The 24,737-nt window shown below is 42.1% G+C and overlaps 1 protein-coding gene across 4 annotated transcripts in view; it reads left to right on the top strand.

Annotated features, from left to right (window-relative positions):
- Positions 1-24,737, top strand: part of thsd7ba (thrombospondin, type I, domain containing 7Ba) — a 292,455-nt gene that overhangs the window by 168,478 nt on the left and 99,240 nt on the right. For all 4 annotated transcript variants that reach the window (XM_034289054.1, XM_029115860.2, XM_029115859.2 and 1 more), the window contains exon 13: positions 24,462-24,653. In XM_034289054.1, coding sequence (XP_034144945.1) covers positions 24,462-24,653 — 192 coding nt within the window. The remainder of the gene's footprint in view (positions 1-24,461; positions 24,654-24,737) is intronic.

Below are 24,737 nucleotides of genomic sequence, written 5' to 3'. Positions count from 1 at the left end.
TCCAGACTACATTTTGTTCAGCGCATGGCTCTATAGTGAGAGTCTGGTTGCTAAACTGGCCTGCCTGACATGTTGTGTTTGTACTACTTATATTTAAATATAGGAATAAGTGATTTGCACATCATTGCATTCTGTTTTTATTTGCATTTAACGCGTCCCAACTTTTTTGGAGAAATTTGTATAATTCCACATTTTATAGAATTGTATTTTTTTATATATATACAATGTAGGTTACCTTTTTTTTGTGAAACAGAGAACCTAGCCTACGTGATTTGAAAAACTGGATGATTTAAAATTGGTTCAAGTGGGTACAGTGCATGCTCCTGATCTGAAAGCAGTTTATGCAGTTTGATGCATCTTTAGATTATAAAATGGTTCTTTGTAGAACCATTAATTTAGTGTTCTAGTTAGAACCATATACAGGGATTTATTTGAAGAATCCTATGTTGAACCCTCTCCAAAATATGGGGGACCAAAGGGGTCAAAATGAAATAATTAAATATATATATAATTAAGTAATTAATTAAATACATTTATAATTTTAAGTGGCACATTAATATGCCATCTTTTTTATAATGCTGCTTTTAAAAATAATGGTATGATATTTCATTATAATACACTGTATTTCCCAATATTTATTTTCATTATTGAGAAGTATTTCATAATATCATGGCCTTTTTCATAATACTGTGACCTTTTTCATAATTTCCAGCTGTATATCAGAATTTAATGCCGCATTTCAACATTTAATGACATATCTCATTTAATGACCTATTTCAACATTTAATGCCGTATTTCCATGCGTATTTCATGATCCCAAGGGATATGTCAATCAATGTAAGTGGGTGATCTATAGCTGCTGGTAGGCTCATCCAGCAACACTAGCTTCACCAACAGTTGCTCGTTTGTGGGAATTCAAACAGGATTTTGCTCTAGTAGTTGTGCCTGATTTATCTACTAGCGTGTAAAGGTATACAGTGTTGTTTGCCTGGCAACACCTGTCAAAACCTGTAGAGAAAGTTAGGTTTATTTCAATGGGTGAGTAACTACGAATAGTGACATTCCTATTCACCAACGTGAATGCCCCAGGGACACATAAATACATTAGACAGTATGGTGGGAACCATGTGGAATTCTGGATGAGTCTGTCTTCTGCTTCTGCTTGTGTTAGCACCACACGTTAGTGTAGCGAATATCAAGCGAACTAAAGCACAGGGTATAATTAGGGGTTCAAGCACGAAGTGCTGAAACCCTATTGTTATTGTACAGATTTTTAGGGGTTCAAGCACGAAGTGCTGAAACCCTATTGTTATTGTACAGTTTTTATTATTATTCTTCTGCCGTAAAACGCATCGTGCAGCCCAAACCGTAAGAGCTGGAGCTTTGAAACTTTGGCATATGGTAGTACAAAAATCGAGGAGAGGTTATCAAAATATGAGCCCGATTGGCCCATAGGTGGCGCTATAGCGACCTAAAGCGCGAAAGTGGTCATAACTCCTAGACCGTATGTCGTAGACTCAAGTGTCTTATATCCCTGTAATCCTTGGCTCAAGACGAACAAAACGTATATCTCCGATTTCATTTCCGCCATGATAGATTTTCCGCCATTTTGAATTTTGTCAAAAACCTACTTTTGCAAACTAGTCCCTGGATTTTCGCACGATTGGAACCAAACCAGTGTAGAAATGTTCTATGGAGTCTGAAAATCAATAATTATCAAAAAAAAGTTTAAATTTCGATTCATGGTCGCTAGGGGGCGCAAAATTAAAGTTGTGGGAGGAGCCTATTTTACTAAAAAGGCTATAACTCAAGAAGTAGTTAAGTAAACTTCACCAACCTTGGTATACATGTGTTAGAAGTCAGTCTGAGGTCACAGTAAAAAAAACTGCGTCGATTGGCCACATGGTGGCGCTATAATACGAAAAATAATACGAAAAACGTATAGACACCTGACCGTTTGTCCAAATTACTTGAAATTTGGTGTGCAGTGTCTTTGCCCAAGGGCCATGTATGCCTAAGAGGATATTGGCGTATCTCAAAAAACATGGCCGCCATTGGCCAATGAGATTTGAGCACCTATTAAACCAGGTTGACATACTCTGATCAGAACGAAACTTGGTGGGCATGTTTGGCACAAGGTCCTAGAGGTCTGTAAGAATTTTGAAAGAAATCGGCCACTAGTTGGCGCTAACGCGTTTTAAGGCTCTCTAATCACGTGTTGTTACAAATTTCGTCAAAAAATGCATATCACTTGATAGATCTCCTCATGCTGAAAAACTTTGCCTCAAGAACCACTACTGTCAATCAAACTGTTCATTTAATATTCGCGAATATGTTAAAAACCTACTTTCGCGAACTAGTACCTGGACTTTTGGCCTTTCGGAACCAATTTGGTCGATTTTTTCCATTTGCCTGGCTGTAACAGGATAATTTATTCAAGTGGCAGGACAAAATACACTCAAAAGCCAATAAATCCCATAGAAAAACCCCAAACTTCACAAAAATAGATGAGCATATGTGTCATAACATAGTGAAGAAGCATGCAGAGTTTTGTGGAGATCAGACAATAGGTGCAACTATAACTGTCAAAAAGCTTTGAAAAACGTACATTTCCAATGCCACAATGCCTGTATTGGCTGTGAATGGACTTTTCCATTTATTATTTCAGTGGTTAAATGCTTGCTAAATAAAACGTAATGTCTTTTGATGTTTGGGTGCTTAAAGGCCTTAACAGCTTGAACCCCGATAAATGCTGCTTGCAGCTTTAATATTTTTATTGTTATTCTCTGCTACACGCAACATCGATTTGCTTCCATCGCGAGTCATACTGCCAAAACAGGTGTGCTTCGTTGCTGAAGCAAGTGTGATACTGTTTAGCAAATAACAACCCTGTGAAATTGAACCAAAACGTGCCCTATAAAAACGTCTGCTCTCTTAGAGAAAATGTTTTATACTCATTCCATCTGCCTTAATGTCAGCTCAAAAACAACCAGACATTGTCATTTTATTTTGGAATTGTGTCAAAAGATCCGCGGCTATTCCAAAAAGACCCGGGGCTCATTAGCCCCGAAAGCCCAGCCTTAACGACCGCAATGGCAGTGACGACCAGTTTTTTCGTTTGCTTTAGCATTTCAGCACAAAGGGTTGGCTTTTTTTTGTTAATGTTTGACAGCCAGAGTCCGAATTTAACACACACCATGGGCCAAATGCGGGTACATTTTATGTTTGGTGATTAAATCTCAGAAGGCTATCCACCACAGTGGCGGGTAAATGTTTGTACCCAATGTTTTCTTTTAGTACTCAGAGCAGCTGAGAGCGGTGCAGCAACAGCATATTTTGCTTTTAATTTTACTTACCATTTTCGCAGTTTACTATCGCACGAGCATCAGAGCAGAGCAACAACGTTATAGTTGTTGTTATAGTATTAAAGCTAGTGAGTGAGGTAAGAGAAAAGTAGTATAAACTACTTGGTGTAAAATTTAAATTAACCAAATTACTATTTAAATAGTATTACCTTATAAAATACTATATAATATAAATAATATTATAAGGTGGAGCGCATTGAGTAATTGTTAGAGCTTAAGTAAGTTAATGTTGAGAACCTTTCTAATTTAAAAAACAGATATTTGATGTTATTGTTGTTACTTTGCTTTTGCTTATTAGCTTTGGAGAGGGTTTGTGTTATAAATCTGGGCAATACTAATGATGGGATGTTCGGCTTTTTCTACTGACTCGGATCTTGGGTCGTTCAGCAAAAAATGTGTATCTTTTGAGTCATTTTGTTCATTTGAGTCAGTAATGCCTAGATACTTACCTGTTACAATCATGTCTTTATAATGGCACTGTCTTGATCGGTTTTTCTCTGCGAACGTAAAAATAACAGCGTATTCCGTGGTCGGTTGGCAGCTGTTTAAATGAACAAAATAACCGTTCAATTGAAAGATAGAACTGAACGTCAGTCGTTCACAAGTCTTTTTTACTTAGGCAAAGGCTCATTGTACGATTTCATCTTTGTTTAGCATTACAATAAAAAAATCAACTATTACATTATATTGTTTGGCCTACCATGTGTCCAATTATAATGTGTCTTTATAATGCTATTGTCTTGATCTATTTTTTATTTATGAATGTAAAACTAACAGTGTGTTCCGTGGTTGGGTGGACCTCCGCTGCCAGTCGTTCAATTGAACAGTAATACTGAATGAGTCAGTATTACTCGGACCACGTATACGGACCAGCCAAGAAGAGGGAGTGTCTCTTACTGAATGACTGATTTGAGCAAGTGTCCCTTGTTAAACAGTGTAGTGGTGAGAGACACAGACATGCAACTAGTATGTCCCAAGTTCAAACTCGTCACATTCAAAGCAATTAATGCATTAGGATATGTTCCTTTTAAATAAAAATGTTGCTGGCTACAACATTCAGTAGCTGCGTTATAGTAAGCCTAAAATAAAAAGTTTTGTTGTTATGTTGCGACTATTTTCAGATTTTCGAAGTATGCATCTGTGCATGCTTTTTGGGGCAGGAATAAATGAACAATGAACGCTTTAGTGCCATGAAATAGCTTTGGCTGTCCATCCATCCATCATCTTCCACTTATTCGGGGCCGGGTCACGGGGGCAGCAGTCTAAGCAGGGATGCCCAGACTTCCCTCTCCCCAGACACTTCCTCCAGCTCTTCCGGGGGGACACCGAGGCGTTCCCAGGCCAGCCGGGAGACATTGTTCCTCCAGCGTGTCCTAGGTCTTCCCCGGGGTCTCCTCCCGGTGGGACGGGACCGGAAAACCTTCCCAGGAAGGCGTTCCGGAGGCATCCGAAACAGATGCCCAAGCCACCTCAGCTGACCCCTCTTGATGTGGAGGAGCAGCGGCTCTACTCTGAGCTCCCCCCGGGTGACCGAGCTTCTCACCCTATCTCTAAGGGATCGCCCAGCCACCCTGCGGAGAAAGCTCATTTCGGCCGCCTGTATCCGGGATCTTGTCCTTTCGGTCATGACCCAAAGTTCATGACCATAGGTGAGAGTAGGAACGTAGATTGACCGGTAAATCGAGAGCTTCGCCTTGCGGCTCAGCTCTTTCTTCACCGCGACAGACCGATACATCGACCGCATTACTGCAGAAGCTGCACCGATCCGTCTGTCAATCTCCCGTTCCATCCTTCCCTCACTCGTGAACAAGACCCCTAGATACTTAAACTCCTCCACTTGAGGCAGGCACTCTCCACCAACCTGAAGTGGGCAAACCACCCTTTTCCGACTGAGGACCATGGCCTCGGATTTGGAAGTACTGATTCTCATCCCCACCGCTTCACACTCGGCTGCAAACAGTCCAAGTGCATGCTGAAGGTCCTGGCTTGAAGGGGCCAACATGACAACATCATCCGCAAAGAGCAGAGACGAACTCATGTGGTCCCCAAACTTGACACCCTCCGGCCCCTGGCTGCGCCTAGAAATTCTATCCATAAAAATTACGAACAGAACTGGCGACAAAGGGCAGCCCTGCCGGAGTCCAACATGCACAGGGAACAAGTCTGACTTACTGCCTGCAATGCGGACCAAGCTCCTGCTTTGGTCGTACAGGGACCTGACAGCCTTTAGCAAAGGACCCAGGACCCCATATTCCCGAAGCACCCTCCACAGGATGCCACGAGGGACACAGTCGAATGCCTTCTCCAAATCCACAAAACACATGTGGATTGGTTGGGCAAACTCCCATGAACCCTCCATCACCCTGTAGAGGGTATAGAGCTGGTCCAGTGTTCCACGGCCTGGACGAAAACCACACTGTTCCTCCTGAATCCGAGGTTCTACTATCGGCCGTATTCTCCTCTCCAGAACCCTGGCATAGACTTTTCCGGGGAGGCTGAGAAGTGTGATCCCCCTATAGTTGGAACACACCCTCCTGTCCCCTTCTTTAAAAGAGGGACCACCACCCCGGTCTGCCATCCCAGAGGCACTGTCCCCGACTGCCACGCGATGTTGCACAGGCGTGTCAACCAAGACAGCCCCACAACATCCAGAGACTTGAGGTACTCAGGGCGGATTTGGCTGTGTTAAGTTCAATTAGTAAGTTAGATACTAGTAAGCCTATTACTGGCTAATAAGCTGATAAAATGGCCTCTGGCAAAAGCCATACATTTCATAGATGTTATTTGTGGTGGAGGTAAAATTAATAAGAAACAAAAATCGGGCTTTGTAGGTGACGACCAGGATTTTGTAGGTGATTCGGTGGGAGATAGGAAGCCAGTGGAGTTGTTTTAGGACTGGAGTGATGTGGTCCCAGGATTTGGAGCGGGTGATGAGTCAGGTGGCTGCGTTTTGGACCAGTTGGAGTCGGTTGATGTTGGTAGAGCTGATGCCGAGGAGAAGTGAGTTGCAGTAGTCCAGTCGGGAGGAGATGAAGGCGTGAATGAGTCTTTCAGCAGCGGGGGGTGTGAGAGAGGGTCTGATTTTGGCGATGTTGTGGAGGTGAAAGGAGGTTTTAATGACTTGACAGAGACCCAAGGGAGAGGGTAAAATCAAAGATAACGCCAAGGTTGCAGGCCTGGGGAGATGGGGAGAGTGGGGTTATTGGTTTTGCTGAGTGTGGATTTGGAGCCTATGAGGAGAAATTCTGTTTTGTCGCTGTTGAGTTTGAGGAAGTTGTGTTGCATCCAGGTTTTAATAGCTGACAGACAGGAGTTGATGTGGGAGAGGGGAGGATTGTGGGGGGATTTGGTGCTGAGGTAGATTTGGGTGTCATCGGCATAGCAGTGGAAGTCCAGGTTAAAGTGGCGGAGTATCTGACCAAGAGGGAGGATGTAGATGATGAAGAGGAGTGGGCCGAGTACAGAGCCTTGGGGAACACCTTGAGTGACTGTGGCTGTGGCAGAGGTGTGGTTATGGAGAGAGATGAAGTGGGATATGTTGGATAGATAGGAGTGGAGCCAGCTGAGTGCTCCACTCCTACCTATATAATAACCTATATACCTATATAATAACTGGCCACAAAAGACAATGTTAAATCCCCCCTGCTGTCCATGTCCACTTGAGCAGTTAATGCACACTACAATGTCCTCCCTAATACAATAGCAACCAGAAAACATGCAATACATCTATTCTTTACATATTAACATGTTACATTTTAAATCGATTGTTCTCCTCTGCCTGTCCAGGACTAGTAGACATTTTATTGAATTTAAGTGTGTCCAGTCTGTAGTTTCTGCTTGGCTATTTTCCTAAGCCCCCAAACACATTGGCCCTCATTTATCATTCACATTGGCCCACAATGCTTCTAGCATACAGAGCATATCATTCCCTCTTCATTATGTCTAAGCCACCTGAAAACATTTTGTCATTGAGCATCAAAACTATGTTTATTAGAAGATCTTGGAATCACATAAAAAAAATGAAATCACTAATCAAGCTTTATAATTAATCACAGTCAATATTATTGTTGTCTATTTTCGTTGTTATACTATATTCCTGTTAATTTGACTTGCATTAAAAACGCATCAAAGCTTTAGGCTACTTGGCTGTGCTGCTTGCGCTCATCCAGCATCTTCATGTTCATGTATTTATATTGTTAGTGACTTAAATTTGTTATATGTATATTTATACACTGTATATTGCATATAAAATATTGTTGGGGACAGTAGCCTAAATACCCTTATCTAATCGTCTTTTCACCAGTCATCTTTGTGTGTCTGTCAAACTCTATTGAAAGAAATCTGTAATTTTACTAGACGTTATCTGAAACGTCAACAAATATTATGCGGATTGGATGTAGTTTAGAAATTATGAAGTTTTATTTAAATATTTTGACATGCTTGGGTGTAAATGAAAACTAGGTTCCACTTGTTTTTCCGATGTTACTCATCTCGGACCGGTAAGGTCCTGTATGCAAGGTTGCCAGATCATTGACAGCAAACCATGAAATCCGCGCAAACACTATATCTTCTATACAACCCCATGGAGAGAACAAGTATTTGATACACTGCCAATTTTGCAGGTTTTCCCACTTACAAAGCATGTAGAAATCTGTAATTTGTATCATAAGTATTCTTCAATTGTGAGTGACAGAATAAAAAATCCAGAAAATCACATTGTATGATTTTTAAGTAATTAATTTTCATTTTATTGCATGACATAAGTATTTGATACATCAGAACAGCTGAACTTAATATTTGGTACAGAAACCTTTGTTTGCAATTACAGGGATCATACGTTTCCTGTAGTTCTTGACCAGGTTTGCACACACTGCAGCAGGGATTTTGGCCCACTCCTCCATAAAGACCTCCAGATCCTTCAGGTTTCGGGGCTGTCGCTGGACAATACGGACATTGAGATCCCTCCAAAGATTTTCTATTGGGTTCAGGTCTGGAGACTGGCTAGGCCACTCCAGGACCTTGAGATGCTTCTTACGGAGCCACTCCTTAGTTGCCCTGGCTGTGTGTTTAAGGTCGTTGTTATGCTGGAAGACCCAGCCACAACCCATCTTCAATGCTCTTACTGAGGGAAGGAGGTTGTTGGCCAAGATCTCGTGATACATGGCCCCATCCATCCTCCCCTCAATACGGTGCAGTCGTCCTGTCCACTTTGCAGAAAAGCATCCCCAAAGAATGATGTTTCCACCTCCATGATTCACGGTTGGGATGGTGTTCTTGGGGTTGTACTCATCCTTCTTCTTCCTCCATACAAGGCGAGTGGCGTTTGGACCAAAAAGCTAAATTTTTGTTTCATCAGACCACATGACCTTCTCCCATTCCTCCTCAGGATCATCCAGATGGTCATTGGCAAACTTCAGATGGGCCTGGACATGCTCTGGCTTGAGCTGGGGGATTTTAATCCATGACGGCGTAGTGTGTTACTAATGGTTTTGTTTGCGTCTGTGGTCCCAGCTCTCTTCAGGTCATTGACCAGGTCCTGCCATGTAGTTCTGGGCTGATCCCTCACCTTTCTCATGATCATTGATGCCCCACGAGGTGAGATCTTGCATGGAGCCCCAGACCGAGGAAAATTGACCATCATCTTGAACTACTTCCATTTTCTAGTAATTGTGCCAACAGTTGTTGCCTTCTCACCAAGCTGCTTGCCTATTGTCCTGTAGCATATCCCAGCCTTGTGCAGGTCTACAATTTGACCTTATACAGCTATCTGGTCTTGGCCATTGTGGAGAGGTTGGAGTCTGTTTAATTGAGTGTGTGGACAGGTGTCTTTATACAGGTAACAAGTTCAAACAGGTGCAGTTAATACAGGTAATGAGTGGAGAACAGGAGGGCTTCTTGAAGAAAAACTAACAGGTCTGTGAGAGCTGGAAATCTTACTGGTTGGTAGGTGATCAAATACTTATGCCATGCAATAAAATGCAAATGGGGATTTTTGTTTTAGATTCCGTCTCTCACAGTTGAAATGTACCTATGATAAAAGATTTCAGACATCTACATGCTTTGTAAGTAGGAAAACCTGCGAAATCGTCAGTGTATCAAATACTTGTTCTCCCCACTGTATATATGTACTTTATACACTACCGTTAAATGAAACCTTGGAGCAACATGTAAAGGTCCTTGTTTTCCATGAAAACAAATATAGAAATATAGCAAAATATAGACAAGGTTAGAATCAATGATTTTTTATTGAAATAATAATTGTGTCCTTCAAACTTGGACATTCTAGTTGTTAATTTGTTTAATCTGAAGAGATTGTTTGGTAATCTGAAGAGAATTTCACCCTATGTTTCCTGAAACACCTCCTACAAGTTGGATTGTCTTGATGGGAACTGTCAAGCTACTCCCACAACAGCTCAATAGGATTGAGATCTGGTGACTGTGCTGACCACTCCATTATAAACAGAATACCAGCTGACTGCTTGTTCCATAAATTGTTCTTGCATAGTTTGGACCTGTGCTTTGGGTGATTGTCCTGTTGTAGGAGCAAATTGGCTCCAATCAAGCACCATCCACAGGGTATGGTATGGTGTTGCAAAATGGAGTGATAGCCTACCTTCTTTAAGCTAACTTTTGCCCTGTAAAAGATCTCCCACTTTACTAACACCAAAGCACCCCCAGATCATCACATTGCCTCCACCATGCTTGACAGATGGTGTCAAGTACCCTTCCAGCATCTTTCTATTTGGTCAGCGCACACTAATGTTGTTCTTTGTGATCTCAACAACTCAAACTTAGATTTCTCTGTCTAGAACACTTTTCCAGATGTACTCTGTCCTGTGTTTTTAAACTTTTATTGGCCGGTCTGAGATATGCCTTTTTCTTTGCAACGCTGCCTAGAAGGCCAGCATCCTAGTGTCGCCCCTTTACTGTTGACGTTGAGACTGGTGTTTTCTGAGTACTATTTAATGAAGCTGCCAGTTGAGGACCTGTGAGGTATCTGTTTCTCAAACTTTACTCTAATGTATTTGTCCATATGCTCAGTTGTGCACTGGGGCCTCCCACTCCTTTTCTATTCTGGTTTGAGCCAGTTTGCCCTGTCTTGTGAAGGGAGTAGTACACAGCATTGTACGAGATCTTCAGTTTCTTGGCAATTTCTTGCATGGAATATCTGTAATTTCAAGAATAGACTGACAAATTTCAGAAGAAAGTTATTTGTTTCTGGTCATTTTGATCCTGTAATCAAACCCACAATTGCTGATGCTCTAGTCGAAAGATGGCCAGTTTGATTGCTTCTTTAATCAGTATCACTATCACTATTCTCTTGCAATAGGACCAGCTGGATGGCAAAAACTGTGCAAGTAGTACCTCAAAGATAATTTGAATAGAAAAACAACTTCAGCATGACAAAAGAGTTGAAAAGAAAAGCTTTGAGTGAGGAAAAGAAGGGTTAAATTCTGGCTTTCCTGGCAGAGGGTTACAGTGAGTGTCAGGTTGCTTCCATCCTGAAAATGTAAAAGATGGCAGTTCATAAGAACAAGGTCAAGCAACAGACATTGGGGCAACAAAGCTACAGACTGGCAGAGGACGAAAACGACTGTCCACTGACCGAGATGACTGTCAACTCATTTGAATGTCACTCAGCGGCATCAAGTGACCTACAAAAAGAATGGCAAACAGAAGCTGGGGTGAGCTGCACGGCGAGGACGGTTCGAAACAGGCTTCTAGGGGCTGAAGTCATTCAAAGCTAGAAAAAAAACCTTCATCAATGAGAAGCAAAGAAGAGCCAGGCTGAAGGTTGCAAAAGACCATAAGGACTAGACCGTAGAGGAATGGAGTAAGGTCATCTTCTCTGACGAGTCAAATTTTCAGCTTGGCCCCGACACTTGGTCGTCTAATGGTTAGACTGATACCTGGAGAGGCCTACAAGCCACAGTGTCTCACACCCACTGTGAAATTTGGTGGAGGATCTGTGATGATCAAGCCATCAATCAAAGCCGAGCTACTTGAATTTTTGTGCCAGGAGTGGCATAAAGTCAACCAACAGCAATGTGGCAGACTGGTAGAGAGCATGCCAAGATGCATGAAAGCTGTGATAAAAAATCTGTGTTATTCCACCAGATATTTATTTCTAAGTTAAGTTAAAACATTATTATTTTGATGTTGAAAAATTAATATGAATTTGTTTTTATTTGTATTATTTGAGGTCTGAAAACAATGCATCTTTTTTCAACCAAAAAATTATATTTCTATTTGGATTTTGGGTGTAATGTTGTTAGTAGTTTATAGAATCAAATAAAACTGTTCATTTTACTCAAACACAAACCTATTAATAGTAAAACCAGAGAAAGTGATAATTTTGCAGTGGTCTCTTAATTTATTCCAGAGCTATATATACACAGACACAATCACATTTTCTTTTACATCACATGGATGGTGGGGTGTGTGAACGTAGGTTACCTGGAGAAAACATGGCACCAGGATGCATTATGGGAAGAAGGAAAGCCAGCGAAGGCAGTGTGATGCTTTAGGCAATGTTCTGCTGGGAAATCTTGGGTCTTGCCATTCCAATTCCCCAGATCTCAATTCAATTGAGCATCTGTGGGATGCGCTGGATTAACAGGTCCAATCCATGGAGGCCCCATCTCGAAACTCTGAGGGCTTAAAGGATCTGCTGCTAACATCTTGGTGCCAGATACCACAGCACACCTTCAGAGGTCTAGTGGAGTCCACGCCTCGAGGGGTAATGGGGCTGTTTTGGCAGGAAAAGGGGGACTTACACAATATTAGGCAGGTGGTCGTTATGTTATAGCTGATCAGTGTATATATTATTTAAAAAAAAAAATAAAGTTAAAATTAATTAACAAAATAAAAAGTCACAATGATAAAACATTAGTGAAAGCTTTCTTATAAATATTAATGTTTTGGTAAGATTTAAAAGAATGCTTTGACATAGCGTCTCTGACATTCTGTGGTAGGCTGTAGGGGCCCATACAGCAAAGGCCCGGTTCCCCTTTAGTTTTCAGTCTAGATGCTGGAACAGCCAGAAGTCCTGTTTCAGCTGTTCTGAGATGCCTAACGCTGCAGTATGGGTTTAGCATGTCACTAATGTAATCAGGTGCCAGACCATGTAGTGCCTTAAAATTGATAAGTAGAGTTTTTAAATCTACTCTTAACTTCACCGGTAACCAATGTAGAGCTGCCAACACTGGGGTTATATGAGACTTTGATTTAGACCTTATAAGAAGTCTGAGAGCTGAGTTCTGTACAACTTGGAGTTTACCTAGGGACTTATTGTTACGGCATATAAACAAAGCATTACAGTAGTTTATGCGAGATTAAATAAAAGCATGTATTATCTATATATTACATGTTAGATAAGCCATCTTTATAGTACATTGGATAAAACATTTATATGGTGCATATTAGATAGTACATTGGATAAAACATCTATATGGTGCATATTATATATACCAACCTTCAAATTAGATTGCTGCATATTGCCATCTGTATATTTATTGTGTTGCATTAAATATTGTAATTCTCTCTGCTGATATGTACTCAAGGATGTTTGCAGAGGAACCGTCTGACTGCTATTCCTCCACTTCATTAAAGAGACACAGTTTTAATTGGGCAGTTCCAAAGTTGAGAAGCCTGAATCACAAACCCTGAACTATACTGTCATATCCAGCTTATGCCTCATGAAAAGATGCACATGTTGTTTGTGAAGTATATTCAATTGTGACTGTGTTTCTCTTTGTAATGCAACTTTGCATGTAATCCCTTATCTATCTAGGATACTAAATGAAAGTGTTCTTCAAAATAGGATATTCTATGACTTTAAATCAGTCAATCTAATGTGTTAAATAGAGACCATTTTTCTTTAGCAGTTGACACTAATTCCGTGTTTGCCTGCAGTAGGGAGGAACCGGACTGTGAGGGCTGACCAGTCCTCTACTGACTGTGAGGGCTGACCAGTCCTCTACTGACTGTGAGGGCTGACCAGTCCTCTACTGACTGTGAGGGCTGACCAGTCCTCTACTGACTGTGAGGGCTGACCAGTCCTCTACTGACTGTGAGGGCTGACCAGTCCTCTACTGACTGTGAGGGCTGACCAGTCCTCTACTGACTGTGAGGGCTGACCAGTCCTCTACTGACTGTGAGGGCTGACCAGTCCTCTACTGACTGTGAGGGCTGACCAGTCCTCTACTGACTGTGAGGGCTGACCAGTCCTCTACTGACTGTGAGGGCTGACCAGTCCTCTACTGACTGTGAGGGCTGACCAGTCCTCTACTGACTGTGAGGGCTGACCAGTCCTCTACTGACTGTGAGGGCTGACCAGTCCTCTACTGACTGTGAGGGCTGACCAGTCCTCTACTGACTGTGAGGGCTGACCAGTCCTCTACTGACTGTGAGGGCTGGCCAGTCCTCTACTGACTGTGAGGGCTGACCAGTCCTCTACTGACTGTGAGGGCTGACCAGTCCTCTACTGACTGTGAGGGCTGACCAGTCCTCTACTGACTGTGAGGGCTGACCAGTCCTCTACTGACTGTGAGGGCTGACCAGTCCTCTACTGACTGTGAGGGCTGACCAGTCCTCTACTGACTGTGAGGGCTGACCAGTCCTCTACTGACTGTGAGGGCTGACCAGTCCTCTACTGACTGTGAGGGCTGACCAGTCCTCTACTGACTGTGAGGGCTGACCAGTCCTCTACTGCCTGTGAGGGCTTACCTGTCCTCTACTGCCTGTGCCGGGTTAAAACTATTACGCTACAACAAAATCTTGTTCAGATGACCAGCGGGTCAGTAAATATGGGAAGGCTGTGACCCGGGCTGTGGGCTTTGTCCAGATTCTTTAGGCAGAATCCTGGTCACCTGTACACCCAGGTGGAGAAGAACAACCAGATGGGCTGTGGGCAGTGACAGCAGGGATCATCAGCCAGCAACTAGATCTGTAACTCAACCAGGAAGGCCTTGGACAGGGACAACCAGATGGGCTGTGGGCAGGACAGGTACAACCAGATGGGCTGTGGGCAGGACAGGGACAACCAGATGGGCTGTGAGCAGGACAGGGACAACCAGGTGGGCTGTGGGCAGGACAGGGTCAAGTCATCAGACCTGGTGATCCAATGGCCCAGTTCCTCCTTCACATAAAGAAATCCAAGGTGAGGGTCTGGAGACACTGGCCCATACAATTCATAGTGATCCTAGTCTCCCATCACGTAAAGAAATGCATCGTGACGGTCTGGAGACACTGGCCCATACGAAGATAACCCAACAGGGCCAAGCAGGCAGGAAATCATTTTCATTTCTCATTCATAACTAATTCATGAATATGTACTGTAATTACATGGAGTTTTTTGTAGCTTTACCAGCTTTACACTGACCTTCACTGACCTTTAGTACAGGTGCTATTTAAATATCATTAGAATATTGCTATGTCAAATACCTGTGACATTTACAAAACGTAGTTATTGGTCAGAATTCATGATAAATGTAAATATGCAGTCATTAAAAATAATGACTGTGGAAACATTGTCAGTGAGAAAGAAAGAGGAAGAGAGGGAGAAAATAGAAAAACAGAGAGAGAAAGAGAGACAAGACACAGCAGGTCTCCTGGCTGATATTCCATATTTTATCGCATTTCCAATTCAGAAACGTGGGCTAATATGTTGATCTGCCACATAAAATGGTTTCTCACTACAAAAGTCCCCGGAGAGAGAAGCATGCACGCTATTGTCAACATGGAGTCACGCTATTGTCAACATGGAGTCACGCTATTGTCAACATGAAGTCATACTATAGTTACTTAGTTAGATCACATGTAGTTATACTGTAGTCACCATGCTGCACTCAATAATATTTATTTTTTGACAGACGAACATGCAGTACCAGTCAAAGGTTTAGACATACTAACTCAAAGTGCATTTCTTTCATTTTACTATTTTCCACATTGTAGAATGATACTGAAGACATAACAAATATGAAATAGTACATGGAATAATGTAGTAACCAAAAAAGTTTTTAACTAAATATGTTTATTTTGTTATGTTAAAACAATATTTACAATTTTTCAAAGCAGCCACCCTTTGCCTTCATGAGAGCTTTGTACACTCTTGAAATTCTCTCAACCAGTAAACCATAAAGTAGTCACCAAGAATGTTTTTTCAACAGTCTTGAAGAAGATCCCACATGCTATGCTGTTGTTAGCTACTTTTCCTTTACTTAAATGTTCCTACTTTTCTTTCACTCAACTCATCCCAAACCATCTCAACTGGGTTACTTTGGGTGATTGTGGAGAGCTGGTCAGTCTGGAAAGAAATGCCCTTAAAGGAGTAGGTGTGTCCAAATGTTTGACTGGTACCTTACATACACAGCAGTTTTTAGAACAGTAACATGCTGCTGTATGTGCATAACATATGGCCCAGTATTTACCCTGGGGAGACTCCCCCTCCACACTCTGCTTAAATCTGATTATGAAGAGAAGTACTGTGAAGTGTAACAGCAGTTGTAGTAGTTTTACAATCTGTCTGTCACAGAGAGGCAGGGAAAGAGAGAATTGGACTGAGGCAGAGTGAAATGGGGATAGAAAGGTAGAAGGGCAGAGAGAGGCAGATAGAGAGAGGCAGATAGAGAGAGGCAGATAGAGAGAGGCAGATAGAGAGAGGCAGATAGAGAGAGGCAGATAGAGAGAGGCAGAGGAAGTGCGAGAGAGGCGGGGAGACACATAGAGAGGCAGAGAGAAAATAAGAGAGATGGAGAAGGACAGAGTGGAAGAGGCAGAGGGAGAGAGGCAGAGGGAGAGAGGCAGAGGGAGAGAGGCAGAGGGAGAGAGGCAGAGAGTTATAGAAAGGATAGTGGCAGAGAGAGACAAACAGAGAGAAAGAGAGAGAGACAGAGAGAGAGATTAGTAAACCAGAATGCTTTGCTGTGAGCATGCCTGCTCCATCAGCATAATCTCTGAATAAATAACAGCCCAGACACACAGGTACAGGGTGCCAATTAGACACAATGAAGCAGCAATATTGGGACTGATCTGGGTTATCTAAATACCAGGAAGGACAGAGTTTTTCAACACGATAATACAATGTGGGTCACGTTACAGGATCACATTACAAGCAATGAGAAATGCCATTGACATCTAGGAACACTTTTTACCCTGTGAAATAAAAAACTAAAATACACAAAACCTTTTTTTTGAAACCTGTATTTTACAATCTAGTTGTTTTGTAGATGGTTTGATCTGAACAATTGGTATTGAGGTCAGGGAGGAGTCATGTTGTTGAGATCAGGAAATAGGAGTCACATTGTTGAGATCAGTGAGTAGGAGTCATGCTGTTGAGATCATGGTGGAGTCAGGTTATTGAGATCAGGGAGTAGGAGTCATGTTACTGAGGTCATGGAATAGGGGTCATTTTGTTGAGATCAGGGAGGAGTCATGTAATTGAGGTCAGGGTGTAGGGTTCATGTTATTGAGGTCAGGGAGTAGGGGTCATGTTATTGAGGTCAGGGAGTAGGGGTCATGTTATTGAGGTCAGGGTGTAGAGTTCATGTTATTGAGGTCAGGGAGTAGGGGTCATGTTATTGAGGTCAGGGTGTAGGGTTCATTTTATTGAGGTCAGGGAGTAGGGGTCATGTTATTGAGGTCAGGGAGTAGGGGTCATGTTCCTGAGGTCAATAAGTAGGGCTCATGTTATTGAGGTCAGTGAGGATTATTTTTTATTTAGTTCAGAAAGTCAGGCTGAATGCAGTCTCCCTGTCCTCAGACAGGCTGTCAAAATCCTGGTCTGTCTTCTTTTAAATCTCCAGCCAAGGTAGAAATAACATGATTTGGAGAGCAGATCATATAAAAGGATGAGCTACTGAGGAGGGAAGGAAGCAGAGAGAGATGGAGAGAGGGAAGCAGAAAGAGAGACATAGATAAAGGCGGAAGTAAAAGGAGAGAACAGGAGGGTTAGGAATAATAGAAAGATGGAGAGGAAGGCAGACAGAGATGAGAGGGAGTTAGAGCACTGAGCCAAGGAACAGTAAGAGGACATGAAGGTGCTATAAATGGAGAGTTGGGGTTAGAGTTGGACAGCTCATCGATGCACATCCGGATGTCACCACTGTCAGGCATCCCAACATGGGGGCACGGGGAATGGACAGAGGGGGAGAGTGAGTACTGCAAAGCTGCAGGATACCTTATTATAACTTTTCTAACTTATACTGAGGAGCAGTTGCTTTCCTGATATATGTAACCACGGGCTCATAACTAGTATATTCAGTACCAGTCAAAAGTATGGACACACCTATTCATTCAAGGGTACATTTTTTATTTTACTATTTTGCATATTCTTGAAAAATAATGAAGAAATCAAAGCCATTAAATGACATATGTAATCATGTTGTAACCAACATTTTCTTTAAATTAAAATACATTTATATTTTAGATTCTTCAAAGTAGCCACCCTTTGCCTTAACGACAGCTTTGCACACAATTAACATTCTCTATCAGCCAGCTTCATAAAGTAGTCACTTTGAATGATTTTCCAGCAGACAGATTGGGTGATTGTAGAGGTCATGGAGCAGGAATCATGTTGTTGAGGTCAGGGAGGAGGAGTCATGTTGTTGAGGTCAGGGATTAGGAGTCATGTTGTTGAGGTAAGTGAGTAAGACTCATGTTGTTGAGGTAAGGGAGTAGGAGTCATGTTGTAGAGATCAGGGAGTAGGAGTCATGTTGAGGTCAGGGATTAGGAGTCATGTTGTTGAAGGTCATGGAGGAGGAGTCATGTTGTTGAGGTAAGGGAGTAGGAGTCATGTTGTTGAGATAAGGAAGTAGGAATCATGTTGAGGTCAGGGATTAGGAGTCATGTTGTTGAAGGTCATGGAGGAGGAGTCATGTTGTTGAGGTAAGGGAGTAGGAGTCATGTTGTTGAGATAAGGAAGTAGGAATCATGTTGAGGTCAGGGATTAGGAGTCATGTTGTTGAAGGTCATGGAGGAGGAGTCATGTTGTTGAGGTAAGGGAGTAGGAGTCATGTTGTTGAGATAAGGAAGTAGGAATCATTTTGTCGAGGTTATGGAGTAAGAGTCGTGTTGTTGAAGGTCATGGAGGAGGAGTCATGTTGTTGAGATAAGGAAGTAGGAATCATTTTGTCGAGGTTATGGAGTAAGAGTCGTGTTGTTGAAGGTCATGGAGGAGGAGTCATGTTGTTGAGGTAAGGGAGTAGGAGTCATGTTGTTGAGATAAGGAAGTAGGAATCATTTTGTCGAGGTTATGGAGTAAGAGTCGTGTTGAGGTAAGGGAGTAGGAGTCATGTTGTAGAGGTAAGGGAGTAGGAGTCATGTTATTGAGGTCAGGGAGTAGGAGTCATGTTATAGAGATCAGGGAGCAGGAGTCATGTTGTAGGGGTAAGGGAGTAGGAGTCATGTTATTGAGGTCAGGGAGTAGGAGTCATGTTATAGAGATCAGGGAGTAGGAGTCATGTTGTAGGGGTAAGGGAGTAGGAGTCATGTTATTGAGGTCAGGGAGTAGGAGTCACGTTATTGAAGCCATCTTAGAGTAGCTTTTGTGTTCACAAAAGCTGCCCCCACCACCACACGCTACACACACTAATAAATTATTGCTAAACTAATAGTTGAATATACTTTTAATACACCATTGTTGTAAAGGATGGAATGAACATATAAATATGAAGTAAATAAACTATGTTCCTGAAATGTATCTAAGGAACACTTGGCACCCAGATTAAGATAAAACACCAAGACTACTGTGTGAACAGCCTTCCACACTTAATTTTATTTGAGATGTGATGCATATAGACACTGCTGTCTATATAGATATTGCTGAATGTGGTGGCAAGGAAGCGAGTAGAACGACTGACATGTTCATTCTGCAAAACAACAATGATTGCATTTGTATCTAGACTATATGAGGGAACTGTAGAGGAGGGGAGGCTCTTTGTTGATTGTACTTATTTGAAGAACAGCATATTGCTGAATGCTAAAAGTATTTGCATGTTCTTAATAGTTTTCTCTTAAGTAATGTTTTTTGTTTTACTAGTCAAGCAAGGAAAAACTTTGCATGCAAAAAATGAACATGAAAGTGACATTCATACATTCACAATCACCCTTATATACTATATATGTCTCTTGGGTGAGACAACTTGAGATAATCCCATTAAGTTATTCAGTATAACGTTATGTATTTTTCAGATGTGAATTTGCCTATATAAGGAAGTCATGCATCGCATCGCATAGTGCCCCAAAAGTTCCGGAAAAACATTTCAAGAAGTGTCACAAAAAGGTCTGTAATTCTCCAGCCGTTTGACCTTCAAGCAAGTGACATCTTCTAAATTGAAAACTGAGGAGTTACGTATTTGTAGTGTTTGTTGAAACTCCTCAGCAGCACTTTCCATCACAAAAAGTTATCCTACGATCTAACAAATAGAGCTACACACCAATGAATAATCTCAGTAGACTCAATAGAGTAACACACACAGTACACAGTACACTTTAATCTGTTACATTACAAGCAAAAATATTGTAATCGGATTACAGATGCTACTTGGATTACTTTTTAATAAAAAAATTTAAAAAGGATAAATGCGCTAAAGAGTTATGACTCGTTGCATGTTTTATTTTTTGTATTTTTTGTCTTAAGAAATATAGTTTTTTAACCCAAAAGTTGAGTGTAATCAGCATGCGCAGAAAAATTGCTGCGCATAATCAGATAAGTTAGCTTAGTGAACGAAGCAGTTGTCTAATTATTTTGTGTTTTGGCTGGTAAAAACTGAGTATGACTAAGTTAATATTAGTCTACTGTCTTCATATACAATGCTGTGAATACCTTTTCCCAGAAATTACAATTTATTTAGCCTTTCTAAATCATGTCAAATCGACTGAATTTTAAGGACAGTAAAAGGACTCCGTATACATCTGAGCTCAATTTGGAGTGTCACGGTTTTTCATTTTAGGGTACTGCTTGTAGATAGAAAATGCACTTTTTATGCCATGTATTTATATTTATGTATTAATGTATTATTTGCATCCAAAATACAACAAGAAAGGGAGAAAGGGAAGAGGTTCAACATTTCTTATAGGATAGCTTGCAAACAATAATGTGTAATCTGTGTTTTCTTTGACCAAGACATGTACATGACTCCACCAGTTTTTTTTTTTTGTGTAATATTCAAATTGTAGTCCACTGCACCTTTTTCTTTACTTTCCAAAAAAGTTGAAAAGGAAAGTTTTTAGTGAATTTTCTATTTACAATCATTTTTCTGTCAAAACAATTGAGGACGTGTTTGTGGACTTTGGTTTATCGACTGAAAAATTCAAATTGTATTATTGCCTTCGGAGGCAAAACTGGATCATGTTCTTATTTCCAGCTCAGATGGGCTGAAGCATCGGACTGAACTATGTGGCAGAGGGGGAGTCTGAGGTGGTTGGTTAGCCTCTTTTATTGGTCAGTTAAGTTTTTTCATTGTAGCCTACAACATACCCCACATCTGCATCTGACTCAGTTAAGGGTTTGCTTGTACGGCTTGAAGCCATGTCCATCTTTTATGATTAGCCTACGAGGGCGTAATTTGGAAGCTAGAGGAAGAATTGACTTCACTTGTATGGAAGTGAAAAATGTTCTTCAGAATCAATACGTAAATTCAAAGGAGAGCAAGTAGCCTACTTCGTCTATCTACAAGTTCTGCACAGCGCAGGGTACACACTGCCTGGACTATCCACGAATAGGAAGGAACACTGCAAGGGGGCAGGGGGAGAGTCTCAATAGATAGCGGCAGCGGGAGTGTCTCAATAGGTAGAGGGAGGGGGCAGGGGGAGAGTCTCAATATGTAGGGGGAGAGGGGCAGGGGGAGAGTCTCAATATGTAGGGGGAGAGGGGCAGGGGGTGAGTCTCAATAAGTAGGGGGAGGGGTCAGGGGGAGAGTCTCAATAAGTAGGGGGATGGGGCAGGTGGAGAGTCTCAATAAGTAGGGGGATGGGGCAGGGGGAGAGTCTCAATAAGTAGGGGGAGGGGTCAGGGGGAGAGTCTCAATAAGTAGGGGGATGGGGCAGGTGGAGAGTCTCAATAAGTAGGGGGATGGGGCAGGGGGAGAGTCTCAATAAGTAGAGGGATGGGGCAGGGGGAGAGTCTCAATGGGTAGAGGGATGGGGCAGGGGGAGAGTCTCAATAAGTAGAGGGATGGGGCAGGGGGAGAGTCTCAATGGGTAGAGGGATGGGGCAGGGGGAGAGTCTCAATAAGTAGAGGGATGGGGCAGGGGGAGAGTCTCAATGGGTAGAGGGAGGGATTTGGCACAATAGGCGATTAAAGACAAATGTTACATCAATATTACACATTCCCAAAAGAGTACCTATATTCAGACAAAATGAGCACTGGTCATTCCTAGAGGAAAGGATTTTTATACTAGAATTGATGTTAGACAAGATTTGTGATAGATCTGTTCAGTTGTTTTATGGTTAGAATATACTAGGTTGTCATATTTAAGTTTCAACATGAGATTTATTGGAGGATAAAGCCTTGTGCTGAACTTGATATTTTCCATTATGTCATTCACTTAGTGAGGGTTTGATGTTTTCCTAATCATTGACTATCATTCTGTATCAGCATTGACATGGATAAGGTATTATGTTTATCTCTAAAATCAGACTAAAAGAATGAATTCCCCCAGAGTCATGGAGAATTTAACTGGCCAGTGGGTGTCAAAATTGGCAATTTTATGACTATAGCTGGTAACACTGAGACATGTTAAAGAATAGCAATTTGAACAGCACTGCACAGTATGTCTGTTCTTTCCATCTGTTTGTCTTTCTGTCCATCTGCCTTTCCATCTCTCTGTCCTTTTTTGCTTCTGTTGATCCTTCTTTACATCTGTCTGTCGACTATCCTCACACAGTCTCACAGGGCCAGAGTAGAAACCACTGGTTTCTGTCAGAGGGCAGGATTATAAAGTCAAATGAGAATCAATAATACGTGTTTAAGGCATTTTTGTAGATCAATGGCTCTTGAAAATCAGTGGGTCACCTGGTGAGATAACGGAACCAGGCTCCCTCAGGGAAAGTCGTGTCCATGAAACACAAGAAGATTTGATTCAAATGGTTACAACTGGCAGCTAAACAAACAGCATCCAATAATAAATAGTTTTTTCCCCTGTTTTTCTCTTTTTCTTTCTTTCTCTCTGGCTCTCTATCTGCATGACATTCTCTCTCCCTCAATACTGCATCATTATGAGCAGGAAAATGTCAACGGAGACGTTAAGGAGATGGTTCCTGTCCTCGCCGGTCTGAGTGCTATCTTTTTCTAGAACAAACACAGGTGTAATGGGAATAGTAAAATATCTCCTGATGAGGGATGGGATATTGTTCTAAACAGATTATCCTCTCCTGTGTTTTAGACGAAGAACATCATGTGTATTATTGCAGGAAATGATTCCTGCTCACCTCATATTCCACTGTTTATCACTGTGAGTCATCAGGGTTGTTTCAGAGCAGCTTCCTTTTCTCTGACAAAAAGTGTCAAATATCTACCCTGCTTTTAGAACATTTTATTATTTTGTATTTATCTACACTGTAAAAGTTGCAGATTCTACTTTTGAACATTGCTGTCATAGCCGGTTACAGACATCAACATTGTATGTTCAGTTAACCTCAGCTGTTTTTTGTTGAAACTCACAGTCCCATCAAATCTGGTTGCAGTAAAATTGTCCATTCTTCCTCATGCTAGCAAATGTAATGTGTAAATACTATTGGAATCGAGAATTAATCAATCAAACTTTGTTTATACTACTAATCAAAAGTTTGGGATCACTTAGAAATGTCCTTGCTTTTGAAAGAAAAGCAACACTTTTGCCCATTAAAATAACACCAAATTGATCAGAAATACAGTGTAGGCATTGTTAATGTTGTAAATTACTATTATATCTGGAAACGGCTGCTTTTCAATGGAATATCTACATAGCTGTACAGAGGTGCATTATCAGCTATCACCACTCTATGCGAGAAATTGTCAATGAACAGAAGATCTCGTACAATGCTGTGTACTACAGCCTTAACTGAGCAGCGCAAACTGTTTCTAACCAGGATAGAAAGAGGAGTGGGAGGCCCAGGTGCAAAGTAAAAAGTAATCAGATTACAGATTAAAAAGCTATCAGGTAACTGTAACAGATTACATTTAATAAGTAACCTACACAACCCTCCCTATGGGTGACCCTTTATGTTCCTCCCTACAGATGACCCTTTATGTCCCTCCCTACAGGTGACCCTTTATGTCCCTCCCTACAGGTGACCCTTTATGTCCCTTCCTAAAGGTGACCCTTTATGTTCCTCCCTACAGATGACCCTTTATGTCCCTTCCTACAGGTGACCCTTTATGTCCCTCCCTACAGGTGATCTTTATGTCCCTTCTTAAAGCTGACCCTTCATGTCCCTCCCTACAGGTGACCCTTTATGTCCCTCCCTACAGGTGATCTTAATGTACCTTCCTTAAGCTGACCCTTCATGTCCCTCCCTACAGGTGAACCTTTATGTCCCTCCCTACAGGTGACCCTTTATGTCCCTTCCTAAAGGTGACCCTTCATGTCCCTCCCTACAGGTGACCCTTTATGTCCCTCCCTACAGGTGACCCTTGATGTCCCTTCCTAAAGGTGACCCTTCATGTCCCTCCCTACAGGTGACCCTTTATGTCCCTCCCTACAGGTGACCCTTTATGTCCCTCCCTACAGGTGATCTTTATGTCCCTCCCTACAGGTGACCTTTTATGTCCCTCCCTACAGGTGACCCTTGATGTCCCTTCCTAAAGGTGACCCTTCATGTCCCTCCCTACAGGTGACCCTTTATGTCCCTCACTACAGGTGACCCGTTATGTCCCTCCCTACAGGTGACCCTTTATGTCCCTCCCTACAGGTGATCTTTATGTCCCTCCCTACAGGTGACCCTTTATGTCCCTCCCTACAGATGACCCTTGATGTCCCTCCCTACATGTTACCCTTGATGTCCTTCCCTACAGGTGACCCTTGATGTCCCTCCCTACAGGTGACCTTTATGTCACTCCCTACAGGTGACCCTTTATGTACCTCCAGGTAACCTTTTCTTTACCTTCCTCAAGGTGTAAGCTGCATTGGGGAGGATGAGGAGCAGGTGGACATGGATTTGTGTCTTCAGTGGGGGGGCGCCATGCCCCCCAGGACTAGACCTTGTAGGATCCCCTGTAAGGATGACTGCACCTTCACCACGTGGTCTAAGTTCTCGGAGTGCTCCGGCTGTGGAACATTTAGAAGCAGAAAAAGATCCCTGACAGGTAATGCACAGTGTCACTCACAGGCCAGTGATAGCACTTTGTAAAGCGCCCTCTGTCTAAAGCACCCTCTGTCTAAAGCACCCT

Source organism: Esox lucius, chromosome 20 (genome assembly GCF_011004845.1).
Source record: "Esox lucius isolate fEsoLuc1 chromosome 20, fEsoLuc1.pri, whole genome shotgun sequence".
In the NCBI taxonomy this organism is placed as follows: domain Eukaryota; kingdom Metazoa; phylum Chordata; class Actinopteri; order Esociformes; family Esocidae; genus Esox; species Esox lucius.
This window is presented reverse-complemented; position numbering and strand designations above follow the sequence as displayed.